The 16,640-nt window shown below is 39.3% G+C and overlaps 1 protein-coding gene and 1 non-coding gene across 2 annotated transcripts in view; both read right to left on the minus strand.

Moving 5' to 3' along the window:
- Positions 1-16,640, minus strand: part of THSD7B (thrombospondin type 1 domain containing 7B) — a 972,933-nt gene that overhangs the window by 395,502 nt on the left and 560,791 nt on the right. Inside the window, exons 10-11 of the mRNA XM_061135120.1 lie at positions 11,251-11,380; positions 6,655-6,758 (exon numbers count right to left, since the gene is read on the minus strand). Coding sequence (XP_060991103.1) covers positions 6,655-6,758; positions 11,251-11,380 — 234 coding nt within the window. The remainder of the gene's footprint in view (positions 1-6,654; positions 6,759-11,250; positions 11,381-16,640) is intronic.
- On the minus strand, positions 6,071-6,177 carry LOC133051338 (U6 spliceosomal RNA). Its single transcript, XR_009691838.1, has one exon. It is a non-coding gene; the product is annotated as a U6 spliceosomal RNA (small nuclear RNA).

Here is a 16,640-nt window from a genome sequence, read left to right on the forward strand (position 1 = left end):
GGATCTTTAGTTGCGACATGTGGGATCTAATTCCTTGACTGGGGATTGAATCCAGGCCCCCTGCATTAGGAGAGCAAAGTCTTAGCCACTGGACCATCAGGAAAGTCCCTATCATCCCTTCTTAATTCAGAGCAAGCACAAGAAGCTGTGTAGAGAGAATACCCAGTCTTTCCTTGAAGCATGACACAGTTAGGACAAAGGAATCTGAATGCCCATTTCCTTGAAGACTGTACAGATGCAAGTGACAGCTGTAATTCTGTTTGCGCTTCTATATTTTGTTTTCCTGTTTTTGAGTAAAAAGTATTATATAAAGGTATTCTTACTGCAAATCAGTTAATCAGCAACATAAACACAGTAAGATAAAATAAGGAGCACTTCTGTTTGGGATGGCATAATTGCTTAGAAATCATAAAAAGCCTTCTTCGTGAAAAAGAAAAAAAAAAGGACATTGGGTAAAATATATCTGTTCTAAATAGATTGCAGGGTTGGCTCAGAGGAAAGGAGCCAATAAAGTACAAGCAAAGTAAAAGCTCAGGATGCAAGGTACACAAGAGACACAAACTTTATCCTCAGGGTTTCTATAAAATCTTGGAGACTTAAGTTTCCACTTTCATGACTTTAAGGCCTGTTATAGGGAATTTCATAAAATACTCCATGCCAGAAGTGATGACCACAAAGGCTGGCCCTCAGTGTAAGGATAGACTGGAAAGAAACATGCCAAGTAACACATTTGCCATGGCCACTTGTATGTCTACAATTTAATCCGAGATGGTGAGGGGACCAAACTGTTTTGTGAGAATTTATAATCTCAAGCTGGCCTTTTTAGGACTTCAGGGTCTGAATTCATGTTCCCTCTGTGATTCAAAAAATCCTCAAAGAAAAATGTAAATGGTAAGTGCTTCCAGATTGCTGGGCTTCCATGGGATAGAAGGGTGTAAAATCCACCTGACCAGCACGTTACAGCAGCGGAGGAAGGGGCTGAGCATCTCCTGATTCCTCACTTTGATCCTCCTGACTTCACGCAGCCCCTTGGCTCCTTTCCCCTCTGACTGTAGTCCTAAATCCACAACCTCTCTGGTTCTACATCTGCAAAAAAACCCTCCAGGCTCCTACACGAATAGGAAAAGGTGGGAGCCTGACTCTCCAGGGTGAGGGGGAGGGCGTGGCGGGTGTACACAGCTCTTTAGTCAGACTCTCAAAAGCTCCTGATTTTGCCCCCACCCCCAACACATACATGCACATGTACACACACACTCCCACACACAGCCTTGCACTTCCTTCTACACTTTCTTCTGTAGAAGGTGGTGCATTTTTGGAGTTGTTCAGGCCAGAGGACCTTGTTTCTCTTCAACCCTCCATCCCCATACACACTTATAACCCTGCTCTGCAAATTACTAGATTAGCCAAAAAGTTTGTTCAGATTTTTCCATAAGATGTTACCCCATATTTTACTTGTATCTCCATCCACTTTCCACATCATATGACTGAGGTTATCGACGACTCCTAAATTTGCTTGAAAGTGAGCTTATTGTGCTTCTTGTTCTCTGGAACAATTTTATAAAAAAATTTATCTCATTGAAGTTTACATTTTTGTTACTCTTTCATGTTTTTCTTGCTGGTTTTGAAGTAATTTTAGAGAAAAGAATGGAGTAGAAATACATTTGTTCCACTCTCTTAAAACCGGAGACCCATCCTATTGATTTAGAAGTGCAAATTTCCAAACAAGCCAATATTAGGAATTCTCTGATGTTGGGGTCTAACTTGGGGAACACTCAGAAAGAATGCTGAGCCTGAAGAATTGATGCTTTTGAACTGTGGTGTTGGAAAAGACCCTTAAGAGTTCCTTGGAGAGAAAGGAGATCAAACCGGTCAATCCTGAAGGAATTCAACCCTGAATATTCATTGGAAGGACTGACTGATGCTGAAGCTGAAGCTCCAATAACTTGGTCATTTGATGTGAAGAGTCAACTTATTGGAAAAGACCCTGATGCTGGGAAAGATTGAGGGCAGGAGGAGAAGGAGGCAACAGAGGAGGAGATGGTTGGATGGCATCACCGAATCAATGGAAATAAGTTTGAGCAAACTCCAGGAGATAGTGAAGGACAGGGAAGCCTGGAGGGCTGCAGTCCATAGGGTCACAAAGAGTTAGACACAACTTAGTGACCGAACAACAGGTATCTGTCTACCTTGTCTACTTTGAAGGACTATCTGGGCTCCAGCTAGAATCCATTTAAAATACTTCTAAGATAGATACAATAATTTGCTACTATAGGATAACTTTCTACATAATTTAAGAGCAACGTCTCTGCAGAATTCAGTAAATGATTTTGCAATGGAAACAGACCATAATTATCTCTAGTATCACAGAGCATCAAAGTCTAGGTCAACATACAGCTACACTGTGTTCTGTACAAAGGTACCATTTTATTTTTGGCTGTGCAGCATGGCAGAAGGGATCTTAGTTCCCCAACTAGGGATCAAACCTGCACTCCCTGTGTTGGAAGCACGGACTGTTAACCCCTGGACGGTCACAGAAGTCCCAAAGAAACCATTTTTAAAATATTTCATTTATGTAGATTTTGCTGATCTAAATATTTAATAACAACTTTGCAGCAGAAAGTAAGTACAAGCCTTGGAATAACAAGATTATATTATTATAACAATTTTCTGACATAGGGAAACAAAATGTTATTAAGAAGTGGTTCCTTCCTGTAATTCATAGCCATTGTACAGCCTCTGAAAAGTCCTAAATCTAACTATCTTGCACATCAAAGTTACATCTGCAAATGTTCCGTCAAGGACATCATTTCCAAGTTATAGCTATTAGGGACTGAATTCTAACCCAAGCTCGATCACTTTTCCTTCAACAAGATATCACACTGACCCATTACACTGGTGACTTTATTCTGATTAGACATAATGAGCAAGAAGAAACAAGTCTAGACTCACTGGCAAGACATTTTCATGTCAGAGAGTTAGAAGTAAATTTGAGAAAGTTCATGTGACCCCATGGACTGTAACTGCCAGGATCCTCTGTCCATGGGATTTTTCAGGCAAGAATACTGGAATGGGTTGCCATGCCCTCCTCCAGGGGATCTTTCTGACCCAGGGACTGAATCCAGGTCTCCTGTGTTGCAGGCAGATTCTTTATCACGTGAGCTGCCAGGGCAGCCCTGAGAAGGTTCAGAGGCTTTCAACTCCAGTGAAAGGTCTGAAGGTCCAGCCATGTGAGGCATGCTGAGAACCCCTTCCAAGGGAAAGACACCTTATTATATATGGCCCTTTCTGCAACTGAAATAGAGATACAGCATCTAGCATATTGTGTCTCTTCAGATTTGGGAGGCAACACAGTCCTCGTTTGGGTGTGTAACTCCAGCCCATTTGCCAAGCGATCTGAAAAACTGCTAGTTCTGAGTGGGGCCCAGGAAAGAAAAAGAAACAAATAAACAAGCTCTGTAACAGGTTCAGGCTGCTGGGAAAGCTGCTCTGCTACTCGGCCGCAGGATCAGCAGATCCAGCGGTGCCTGAAATGTCAGTGGCAGGTACAGATGCTCCCTGGGGCACATGGGTGGTTCCTACAGGTGAATTGCTGTTTAGCTCCTTCCGATTGTGGAGCACAGCCCTGCCGTCCTCTGCAAAGGACTTCTCTCCATTTGAGAAACACCTTTTGGCCAGCTACTGGGCCTTCATAGAGGCTGCATGCTTAACCACACACCCTGAGCTGCCCATCATGAGCTGGATATTATCTGAGCCATCAAGCCACAAGTACGACATGCACAGCAGCACCCCATCATCACATGGACATGGTATATATGTAATCAAACCCAAGGAGGGCCTGAAGGCACAGTATGTTACATGAAGAAGTGGCCCAACTGCCCACAGTCCCCACCTTTGCCAAACTATCCTCTCTCTTCCAGTCTGCACATACATCCTCATGGGGAATTTCCTACCATCAGTTGACAGAGGAAAAGAATACTTTGACCTGGTTTATGGATGGTTCTGCATGATGTGTGGGCATCCAAATGGACAGCTGTGACACTAACCCCTGAAAGACAGAGGGAAGGCAGTCATCCCAATGTGTAGAACTTCAGGCAGCATGTACGGTTGTGCACTTTGGTTGGAAGGAGAAACAGCCAGCTGTGGAATTAAATACAGACGCACATGCTGTGGCCAATCATTTTGCCAGATGGCCAGCAAGAGGAACACAGTTAGAAAATCGGTAATAAGGGAAGGTAGGCATGTGTGGTATGTGGATAGACTTCTCTGAATTGGCAACAACGTGAACATATGTGTATGCAATATATGTATGCCATGTGAATGCTTCCTAAAGACTGACCTCAATTGAGAAAGATTTTAATAAGCATTGGATAGGATGACCCATTCTGTGGATATGAGTCAGACTCTGTCCTCAGCTACCCTTGCCATCACCTAATGAGCTCCTGAACAAAGTGGCCATGGTGATGGGAAGGAAGGCTATGCAGGGGCTCAGCATTGTGGGCTTCCATGCATCCAGGGCAACTTGGCTACAGTCAGGTCTGAGTGCTCAGTCTGCCAGCATCAGGGGCCAGTGCTGGGCCCCCAGTATGGACCACTCCCCAAGGTGATCAGCTACACAGTGGCAGGTTCATTACACTGGACTACTTCCATCATAGAAGGTGCGGTGTTTTGTTCTTACCGGATAGGTAGTTATTCAAATAGGATAAGGATTTGCCTTTCCTGAAAGCAATGCTTCTATCAAAATTACCCACTGCAAGATAAAACTGATCACTTGCCATCTGCCTCTACAAGGATGAAGTCACTAGCCATTGCAGTCACTGACCTTCAACCCACTCAGAAAGGAGTTCAGGGCAATGATCAGGAATGAGGCACTCTGTGCTCTGTGATAAACTAGCAGAGAAGGCCTTTAGATAGTTACTTATTTTCAAGAGAAGATTTTGTGAGCTCAAATTCTTGCATCTTTTATCTAGCAAAGCACTGAAATCATTAAGGAAGACATCTGCTCCTCAAGACTAGCAGCAAGACTCTGGCAAAAGGTGTACTTGATAAAATGTATCCCCCTTCACTATAAACATATACATAATATCGACCTCCCCTACTCCCTCTCTGGAGTAGCTCCTCAGCTACTTAACTCACAATTCTCATGCTGCTGCATTTTTTTCAGTTGACACTACCATCCATGGACTTACAGGACACCTTGTCCATCATCGTGATATTCCACACAACATTATTTTGGATCAAGGATCTCACTTTCCAGCAATTGAGACCTGGCAATGTGCCCATGCTCACTGATTCTACTGGTCTTACCAAGTCCCCCACCATCCTGGTTTGATATAATGGTGAAAAGGTCTTTTGAAGACTTAATTACAGCACCAGTTAGGGGGCAATACCTTTCAGGGCTAGGGAAAAGTTTTCCAGAAGCATCCAATATGTGGTGTTTTTCTTTTTTTCTCCCATATCCAGGATTCGCAGGCCCAGGAGTCAAGGGTGGAAATGGCACTGGTATAGCTTACTCTTAGTAATCCATTAGTAAAATGTTTGCTTCCAGTTCCTCTGCAATCTTATGTTCTGCTGCCCTAAAGGTGTTATTTCCAGAGGGAGGAATGCTTCCACTAAAAACATAGCTATGATTTCCTTGACCTGGAATTTAAAACTGCCATCCACCCACACTGGGCTTCTTATACCTTAGAATCAACAAAGAAGGGAGTTATTACGCTGGCTGAGATGACTGATCCTGACTAATATGATATGCAATAGGAAGAAAAATAATTCTCAATATGCTTTTCAGCTGAATTATGAAACCAGTGATACACAGCTGGTCCTACAAGGCCTGAGTTTCACTACATACATCCCTTTAGTGACAGAGTGGTCAGATTTTAAGAACAAAACCTTCTTGTTAAGCCTTATATAAATGGCATGTGAATTCTAAATGAAACAGAACAGTGAGCAACCTGATGAGTTTCTGAGTGCTTTTCAGAGATTTCAATATGCCACACCTTCTAGACATCGATGATAAACGGCACTTATATGCAGACCCAGAAGTCAATTCACAAGATCTTCCAGAAAAATTTTTTAAAATATGGAGTGTATAACAAATCTGCATGTCATCATTATACAGGAGAAATGCTAATCTTCTCTATATTGGCCCAATTTCAGTATATGTGCTACTGAAGCAAGCACCAGAAATTTTAATAGTTCATTTCTATGCATATCCCATATGAAACACACAGCAAGTACATACATAACAATCAGGTGTAAGTCATGATTGCTATGATTAGTTAATTCATTCAGCAATGAATTCATTCATTAATGAGCATCTAAAATGTACAATATATATTATCAGACCCAATTTCAGCACATCCCTTCATTCTTTGACTAATATCCATTGTGCATTTGGACCATCAGATAAGGTATGCTAATGACTGAGAACATATACTTTCTTACATTGCATTAGTCCCTAGGTGCACTAGCTAGTTATGGTCAAAAGGTGGTCTAATGTCAGCATTAACTAATGCCAACCTTAAACTCAAGCACTCATAGACAATCCAATCCAGTAATATCACAACTTATCCAAATATAAAAATAGAAAACAATTTATAAAAGCAACATAACTTTGAATTACATTTGATTAGAAAAACTGTTTTGAAATTCCCTTACCTCTTGTTTGCACCCCCTTTCCGCAGGCTTCACTGGTACCCATTACTCCCTGCCTGACAGACTCTGGCACTAGGATACAGGGGCTCCATTTCTGTGGCCTCCATCTGTGATGACAAAGAACAGCAGACTAGAAATTTCACCATGGCAAACATACAAAAGAAATACTGGAAATAGGTGAATTTGAAACCCAAAGCATAAAGGTAGTAATTCAATAAAAATGGATTTGAAACTGATGTCATAAAAGGGAGCCCTGGCACACACTAGGGATGGCATCAGTCTCTCTGCCCCAGATCCATAGTTAAAGCAGTAATTCCATTTTTTAAAAATGTGGACATTTTGCACATAAGCCTTAGTGGATATAGCAAAGTGGCCATAAAGAAACATTAGAGGCACAGATCAAATCTAGATGGTTTAGCTCCGTATGAACTTAAAATTGTTTAAAGAAAAACAATATTAAAAAAAATCAAAGAGAGAAAATTCCTATGTCCCATCTGAGCATTAGAGAATCAAGGTGTGAACATCTGAAAATTTTAGGTACAAGCCTTCATACTTGATCTTCTGCTTCAAAATTTTTACAAGGTGTTTCCTAGGATTTTAGGGTAGCTCAAACATCTCAATAGGTTATAGAGTAAAGACAAGGCAGTAGGCCACAGGGACTTATGTGATAGTTTCTCTCAGGGAAGAGAAATGGAACTGTCTCTGAGGAATGACCCATATTTCTTCTCCACAAAGGAAAGAGTATGTACGGAATCCTTCTGGCTTCCCTGCGTATGTGTGAGTGTGTGTGTGTGTGTGTGTGTGTGTGTGTGTGTGTGTATTTAAGGTGAATAGAACTCTGCTTTTATGACCTGCAGGGCAGACTATGACCTGAGCCTTTAAACCTGTGTCTTTGGAATGTTCCAGAAAACCCAAACCCTAAATATAGCCACTGATTTTGCTCTTTCACTGAGTACATTTTTGTACTTTTTCACATAAGCCAATACCTCTGATAAGAGGTGCTGATTGAAAAAAAAATGAAACAGAACCATGAGGCAAAAATATTATTGAGCAGTGTGGCAGGATGAAAACCATCTAGAGAGCTGTTGTACATGAGTGTGCACCCAATTAAAACTACAGAATTGTACACTTAAAAATGGTTAAGATGGAAATCTCTGCTGTACAGTGAGGTGGTCCAGGTTTACACATATATGAATTCTTTTTTTAATATCCTTTTCCATTATGGATTGGTACAACATTGTAAATCAACTATACTTCCATTAAAAGAAGCTAATTCAGAAAAAAAAAAGGTCAAAATGTAACTTTTCTGTTATATGATTTTTATCACAATAATAAAGAAATCTCAGCAAGAGAAAGAATAATGTATAACAGAACATGGAGTAGACTTCCTTTCCTCAGGAAAAATCACCTTAAGGAACCCTCTTAGTTATGTGAACAAAGATTAATATAGCATGTGAAGATCACTTAGTATTACCCACATATTAATTAATTAACAGAGTTTATCTCAGCAATCACCACCCTCTTCTCTGTCTAGACTAACTGAGTCTCACTTACTGGAGGTGAGGCAGTGAGGGTGTTAAGAAATAGATACAGACTGTCTTGCAGAATAAAGCAAAGTACATTAAAATGTAAAAGTAAAAAAAATACATAACAGTGACCTCAGTCAAGTGGCTTCCATATTGAAAACAACTGAAGAACTGGAGAGAAACCAGGAAACAACAGAAAAACCTGTCCCATAAAAAAAAAAAAAAAAAATCACCTATTACTTTTTAAGTAGTTAGAAATTTGCTTTGTAGATGCATAGGCTCATTAAGTATAATTCTAAAACACAGACACAGAAATGGTAAGGGAGTTTAGTCTAGCTTTTCAACTGGGATATGTCATTCACTCAGATCCCTCAAGTTCTTAAAATACTTACTAAAGTGAGACCAAGGAATTCAATTCAGCTTAGTGTGCTAAATAGAAGGGAGAAATGTCCAGAACTCTTGTTAGATTCACAGCTTTAGAAGGATAAGCCTGGGCTCAGGGATCTTACGTGACATGCCTGAGATTGCATGTAAAAGGGCAGGCCAGCGGTCAGCCCTAAATCCTTAGGTGCTCAGCCACAGACTCTTGGAGACATCCCACTGCCAATTCTATCTAGGGGTATATCACCCACACTGTCTTCCCTCTTGCTTACATTGTGAGCCATCCCAAATATGACTCAATTGCATATTGCCTCTCTTGAATGAAAGTTACTTAAGAAATGGCCAACACAAGAGGGACACTCTGCCCTTCCTTCTGCTTCCTTCCTTCTGCCTCCTTCCTTCTACTTCCCCTTGAAAGCAGAAAATAATTCTCTCCTGTGAGAGGTGCCCTTCGCACCCACATTTGGAGGTAGAAGGAAATCCTTACCAGTAGGGAATTCAGGCTATATAAACCTTGATACTTTCAAAATTAACTATCCCAAGCTCAGACTCTGTTTAGAGTTTTCACGGATTGAGCACCCAAAGCCTACATTTCTTCATCCCATCAATTCTTTACTAATTTATTGTTTCTTTGTCTAAAGAGTATAAAAGCTGCCTGCTTTGGCCACTTCTTAGGTTCAATTTCGATGGGATCTCTATGCATATGAATTAACACTTGTTGCATTTAATAGTAACCTATCTCTTGATAATCTATCTCATGTCACTTTTATTATTAAGTGAGCTATAAGAACTCATGAAGTGTAGAGGGGAAAATTTCCTCTCCCTAACACTAACTGAAAATTAACATGGTGGGAAATGCTCAAATTCATAGAAAAAAATATATAAACATTGTGATTCTGTTTTAAATTGTGAATGTCTCACCTTAATGGAGTTAAAAAAAAAGAGGAATCAGAAGAAAATGATAAAGGTCTACATTAACTTGCCTCTCCAACCAATGAAGGGAAGGCAAAACCTAAAGAGGAACTGGATGTTCAAAATTCAAGGGTGTTTGACTAAGAGACTCATGCTGATAAGTTGGACACAATTATCAGTATCAGGAGACATGATACAATCAGGCAATCCAGGCAGAGTGGAACTCATTTCTTGGGAAAATGGCAGGAGGTCATTTATGGAAACTAGCTCAAGACTGAGTGGCTACGCTGCAGGACCACATGAGGGCAAAGAGAGTGGACAGTAGGAAGAGAGACCGCTAACAGTTTCCAAGATTTTCTCTGATTATAACAGCACTGGGTTCAGAAAATGTCTAACATTATTTGATTTGGCTAATTTTTTTTTTCAATTGACTACTTTCTCTGAGAGCTCTTTCACTGAGCTAGAAGTTTCAATATTTAAATATGGCACAAAAGGATGGATATTGACAGTGTTCCCACAATGGCCTGGCGGTTGATGAAGAAATACTGGCAGTCTGGGCTTGTTCCAGTGCTGATTCATGCCTTTCGCAAACTGGTTGTTAGATAGAAACAAAGGGAGGAAATGATGATGAAATTGATCATGACCGGGGCTTCTTTCTAGCTAATGGGAGGCCTTCTTAAAAAACAAAACACGACAAAACTTATATTTTCCAGAATAAATTAGCTCATTTTAAAAACATATTTATTTTTATTTATTTATTTGGTGGCACCAGGTCTTTGTTACAGCATGTGAGATCTTTAGTTGAGGCATGTGAACTCAGGTGTGGCATGTGCAATCTAATTCCCTGACCAGAGATTGAACCTGGGCCCCTTACAATGGGAGCTTGGAGTCTTAGCCATTGGACCACCAGGAACTCTCTAGAAAAAATTAGCTCTTGAATCAAATAGATTTAAGATACAGTTTCTCAATCAGGGAAAACCCTAGACATTTCGAATAAAGGCATTTTTAAGTGTGCTGATAACAACACGGTTATTAAGACCCTGGGCTTGTTTCCACAAATCAGTAAAACCCAACAGTGACTGAATTTAATCCAGAAGTATTAATACTTTAAAGCAGTGCTTCAATCTTATGTTAAAAGAATGAAAGTTTATGACTAAATACACAAACCTCAGGTACTGTTTTTATAAATAATAATCACTTACTTCCCAGAGGGGCAAATATAGGTAACATATACAGTTTAAATGTTACTCACTTTCTTTTTCTAAAGACAAAAAATTACCCATAGGTTAAGCTTTTTTCCTAAGATTTCTTAAAATGTGTACATGACAAAAATTGAGACCCAAAACCATTTTTGAACTAAAATAAACAACTATTAAGGCAGTATACATTTGTTCTTAGTTCTTGATTAAAGGCTTTAGGATGAGAAAAATAGAATGAGGTAAGTTGTGTGTTTGTGTGTGTCCAGTAAGGACCTCAACCTGCATATCCTTGAATTCTAATCCTGAAAGCTGATTACCTTGGTGGCTGAAGTCAAGCAGCTCAACTGCAATCAAAACGTGGTTGTTAACCTTTTTCATTTTAAATTAGACTTTCATACTCTTTACTCTCTCAAAATATACTCCATAAAAGGGGAAACAGTGAGATATTTGAAGATAAAAAAATATTACCTCTTTGTATTTCTCACTACAAGTGTTTCATATAATAACCACACACTATATAAGAGCAAATAGGTCATGGCTTATACTAAGGTCTAATGATTATTTTGAAAGCAATTAATTACCGATATGTGGAGCACAATGACACATCTTCACACTCTCGCTCTTCAAATAAGGTATCTGGGCATTCTTGGCCTCCGTTGGCTGCTTCTTGGATGATAATCCTATATCGAGACTGTTTTATTGTAGCATTTCCTGAAGTAAAGGAAAAATAAAATAATAGTGCCCTTTTATGTGGAGGCAAAGAAAAGTCCAGGGATAGGGAGCAATTGAATAAAGAAAAAAAAGAAAAAAAGAAGGACCCATGGAAAGACTACCTGGGAAATGAAAATAACAAGAAAAGACCAGAGATTAATACTCAGCCTTACTTCTACGAGAAAGACCCATCACACTTACTGTGATTTCAAATCTGTATGTTCTAATATGGGAATATTGTTTCCCACTGATAATATACTTTAATTAATCAGAATCTATATTATATTTTGCATAAAAGTCCCACAGCATAATCTGAGAGGCCCCAGAAACACTCTTTGATCTCAAAGCAACAGCTCAGGGGGTTAATGTTTTACTATAAGCAATTCTCTCCCTTAGGTGGGGTACTTCCTTCTTTAGGCTACTTTTTACTATGCAAACACTTATTAAAATTAATACATCACTAACATATTTATTTATGGGAATTAGTTTATTAGATTTCTTATTCCTCACAACCTGAGGTAATATGTGTATAATTAGAATTTAGAGAAGAGGCAGTAAAATTACAATAGAACAAAACATTATCTTCCTGGTTATTTTGCCGACCCACAGAAGTAGTAATAGGCACCTGGATAAGAAGACAGTTGATGTTCATTTTAATGTGTGGGGCATTCATTTTCTAATCTTTAGATGCCTTCTAATCAACAACTACTTCCAAAATCAATGACGGTGCTTAGCAACTATTTCAATTACCATGAGAGATATTGTGCTCGATACACAGATACAAATTCTTGAATTCACAATGAAATGGAAAGAAGAAGGGGCAGATACACACCTAGTTATGAGGCTTTGCAGAGTGAGATGTGTCAGACACTGGCGCAGTATTAGGAGAGTACAGAAGAAAGCATAATCATGTGGGGAAACCAAAGACAGTTCCTAGAGAAGGGAGATTTTATTCTGGCATTTGAGGGATAAGTAGAAAAACAATTTTTTTTTTTTCAGAAAGCAAAACACAAATACAAGATGATATTGCTTATATGTGGAATCTAAAATATTACACAAAGGAACCTCTGTGAAACAGACAGACTCACAGACATAGAAAACAGATTTGTGGTTGTCAAGGCAGGGTGGTGGGGGAGAAAAATTGGGAGTTTGGGATTAGCAGATATAAACTATTATACAGGATGGATAAATAAGAAGATCCTCTTATATAGCACAGAGAACTATACTCAATATTCTGTGATAAACCATAATGGGAAAACTATATTTTAAAAAATAATATATATATATATACACATACATACATACAACTGAATCACTTTGCAGAAGAAATTAACACAACTGTATTTCAATTAAAAAAAAAGAAAAAAAATTAAAGTCTGAAGCCATTTCAGGTCAAAGAAACAGTTTGAGAAAAGACACAAAGTTGTAAGAGTGCATGGACTTTACGGAGAATGATAACTGCATTCAGGAGAAAGATGTATGTGTGTGGGGCTTGTGTGAGGGAGCTTCTGGTGGCTGGAGGAGGAACACAGAGAGGGTTATAAAGAACGGAGAGAAGGAGATGCCTAGGAGAAAACCAAATTATTTTTTAGCTTTAAGACAGCTAATGGACCTAACCATACAAAGAAGGAAATTTCTATAGCCAGCAAACTAAGTGGAGCCAAAAAAAAAAAAAAAAAAGGAGCTTTTATTAAAATTATATATTCACATGGTTTCTAAAAACTAATTAATGCAGAAAGACTTACTATAGTGAGAAGCAACTGACCTACATGCCATTCCCCGTCTTCCTCCTTCCAGAATATTCTGAACTCTATCTGTATTTAGTTCTTCTGTGGTTACCTCCAAATCTATAAATAATATGTACATGTCATCACTTGCTGTTTTATTCACTTTAGACATCATCTATTGACTTTCCTCTGTAATTGATGAATATTTATTTTCTACTAGCTTTCTTTTTTTTTTAATAATTGTATCACTATTTTTATGCCTTTCCTCATTATTTAAAGATTTTATACAACCTGCATTTTTTCTGCCCCACTTCATACTCCCATCCTCCATCAGATCAGCCACCATGTTTCTGAAGGATCTTTCCGGGCAGATGAACTTCCTTTTTTATCGCCATCTGCTTTCTGCTATATTAAGTCCTGTCTTCCTGTGCTACATGGTCTGTTGCTATGCTCTTCAGTCTTTGTCCACCGAATCTTTCATAAACAAGTTTAGATCTCTCAATCACGGATGGAACTCTGTTTTAGACAAAGAACTGGGACTTTTAAAATCCATTTCTACCACTTTAATGAGATTATCGGAAGGGGAGACTAAAAGTTAAGGAGATGTATGAGGTCTTTGGGGGCTTCCCCTGTAGCTCAATCAGTAAAGTATCTGCCTGCAATGCAGAAGACCTGGGTTCGATCCCTGGGTCAGGAAGATCCCCTGGAGAAGAACATGGCAACCCACTCCAGTATTCTTGCCTAGAGAATCCCATGGACAGAGGAGCCTGGTGGGCCACAGTCCATGGGGTCACAAGAGTTAGACACGACTTAGTGACTAAACCACTACCACACCTCCATGAAGTGTTTTCCATCTGCTGCCTTTTTTGGCCCTTCTTTGTACTCAGATCCAACCACAGAAGGTATGTAGTAGTGGCCACCTTGTCCATTGGCTTCTGGTCAGCTTTGGTCAAAGGTGGTTTGGGGCACACAGTGGAAGGAAAAAAGTTGACAGAGGAAGAGGAGACAGAGAGAGAAGAAAGATCAGGGTACTTATTCCACCAGATTTTATCTTCTAAATTGCCTCAAAGTTGGTTCCCTTGCTCCCCAGAGCCACAGTTCTAATGGAGTGGTACTCACCTGTAACTACTTTCTTCGAGTTCTTCTAATGGCTCCTACAGGTATCAACTCTCAGGCTCCCAACTGTCCCCAGCCAGGTACTATTGGTTTCCATTAACCCTGTCCTCTCCTTTGTATTATAAACTGTTCCTTCATTAAATTTTCCCATTTGAGTGGGCCACCTATTTCCTACCAGGACATGCTTATCAAGTCAAAGGACAGTTGCTATTATTTGGCTGAGAAGAATGGTATAATTAACCTCTTTTTAATGTGGTTAAGGCCCAGTGAGGAGTATAGAAAAAGAAGGCTAAGGAGGGGGGTAAAAAGTATAATTGAAACAGTTCTACATAGTAATATGCAAGCTATCTTTATCGGGGTGGGGACAATCTGGATAAATAATTGTGCCTTTAGGAAAAAGTCTCCCCTGCCCCCAGTTAATTCCAATTACATTATACTTACTCTGGTAATTATTGTTTACCCTTAAGATGTGTGGGTTTGTGTGTGTGTGTGTGTATGTGTCCATTTGCTTTGTCCAAGTGTTATCTTAAAAGTCCAGAAATAAACACTGAAGACAATAGGAACAATTGAGGGGTTGACTTTACCCCATATTGAGAGAGAACATAGATCAATACCTCTCCCTTCACAGGACACACACATACACACCCACACACACACAGTGCAAGCTCACACTTGATGTATTCTACCTTATGGTGTAATTCCAGGTCAAATAATTCAAAGTTTTAGAAAAATAGTCACATTGATTATCATGCTCTATAGATCTTCAGGGGAAGGTTGAGAAGAATGGACTCTATGGGCAAAATAAACTTTTAGAACTGAGGTCACGTTTTTCCAGAGAAAAAATTGATTGGCACCACAGAAATTAAGAATTATTTCATGTCTTTGAAGAGAGAGAGACAAATAAGAGAGGCCTCTAAATAGAAGGAAACACCCCAGGATCTGCGAGACACCAGTTAAGACTTTCTTGTGATAAGTGAACATATGTTTCTTTTTTCTTGAACATGGAAGAGTCAAATTTAGCATTCAGGTTTAAAGGATCTTCCCCTTCCCTATGATGTACAGTGCTTCAAATTATGACAACAGAATCAGTCTTGCAGAATGGATACAATTTAGCTGATGTCATGGGAAGCTCAAGGGCAGACAGGTCTCCACTTGAGATGAAGCAGCTGATCCTCTTCTCACACATGAATTTTGAAGGCAGCATGAGGGTAGTGGTTTTGAATCAAAGTAGGACAATACTTCCAGAAACATGAGTGGTGATTAGCAACAAAAGAAGTGGACGCTCCTGATAGCATCCAGTATCATGGCATGAAGACAGACAAGAAAAAATAAAAAGAAGCCAAACAAGAAAGGATAAGCAAAAGGCCAAGTAGAAGCTCTCAGGAAGTGACGTCTGTTTCTGTTGCCTTTGAATACATAAGAAAATGACTTCTGAGAAGTAATACTGAGAGGCAAAGATAATGGCTTTGCAGGTGGAAAACATTCGTATTACATATGTACCTAGAACACATTAGAGATTTCTAAGAATTATTACTTTAATCTATATCAGATCCATTTCTGGGCATTTTGCATATGCTATCTCATTCTTTTACTATATTCTTTATGAGGTTGGTATTATTACCATTACTGTTATGACACCCATTTGACAGGCATGAAAACAGAGGTCAGAAGGGGTCAATAATTTCCACAAAATATTTTCCACAAAATAATTTCCTATCTAGAATGAAAAGAATAGCTAGGTAGACATCAAAACCCATGACTTTTCCATAAAAGAGACTTTAGAGTAAGACGAAGAGAAAGAAAGGGGCATTCCAAGCAGCAGTTCATGTCACAGGGCCTCTGTTATTCCCAAGGGACACTTCTTTCCTAATCAATTCTTCAACAGTACCCTGGTGGCAGAAGGCTTCAAGTATCATTAAAAGCAATGTTTGTAGGGCTTTCTGAGTGACGCTTTCAACCTCATTAGGCCTATGAAAAATAATAAATGAAAGTGCCTGTCTGCAAATACAAACAATTGCTCAAGTGTGATTATGGCTAATAAACAGCTAGTCCACATTCAGCTTTAATTTACACATACTTTATCATTAATAGGTCATTGGGCATAATTAAACTTAAGTTATTAATTATAGTCAAAAGACATAACATTTAGAAAAGATGGCAACTTAAGGATCAACAGCCATATTTCATACGGAAAATATATGAGTGGCCTACCAACACTGAGGGATATTTAAAGATTCTCAGTGACGTCTTTCCTCGACAGACGGTAGCCAAGGTGGATGAAACGAGTTCCTCTGGGGGACTGCCAGCCAGGTAAGCTGGGGCACGTGACACTGACCCGAAGAGTCAAGGGCGTTGAGCCCTGATCCCAGGGTTACTCAATCAGTGATTTGAAATAAAGAGTTTAATGTCTGTATTTC

The sequence above is a fragment of the Dama dama genome, chromosome 33 (genome assembly GCF_033118175.1).
Source record: "Dama dama isolate Ldn47 chromosome 33, ASM3311817v1, whole genome shotgun sequence".
Lineage (NCBI taxonomy): Eukaryota > Metazoa > Chordata > Mammalia > Artiodactyla > Cervidae > Dama > Dama dama.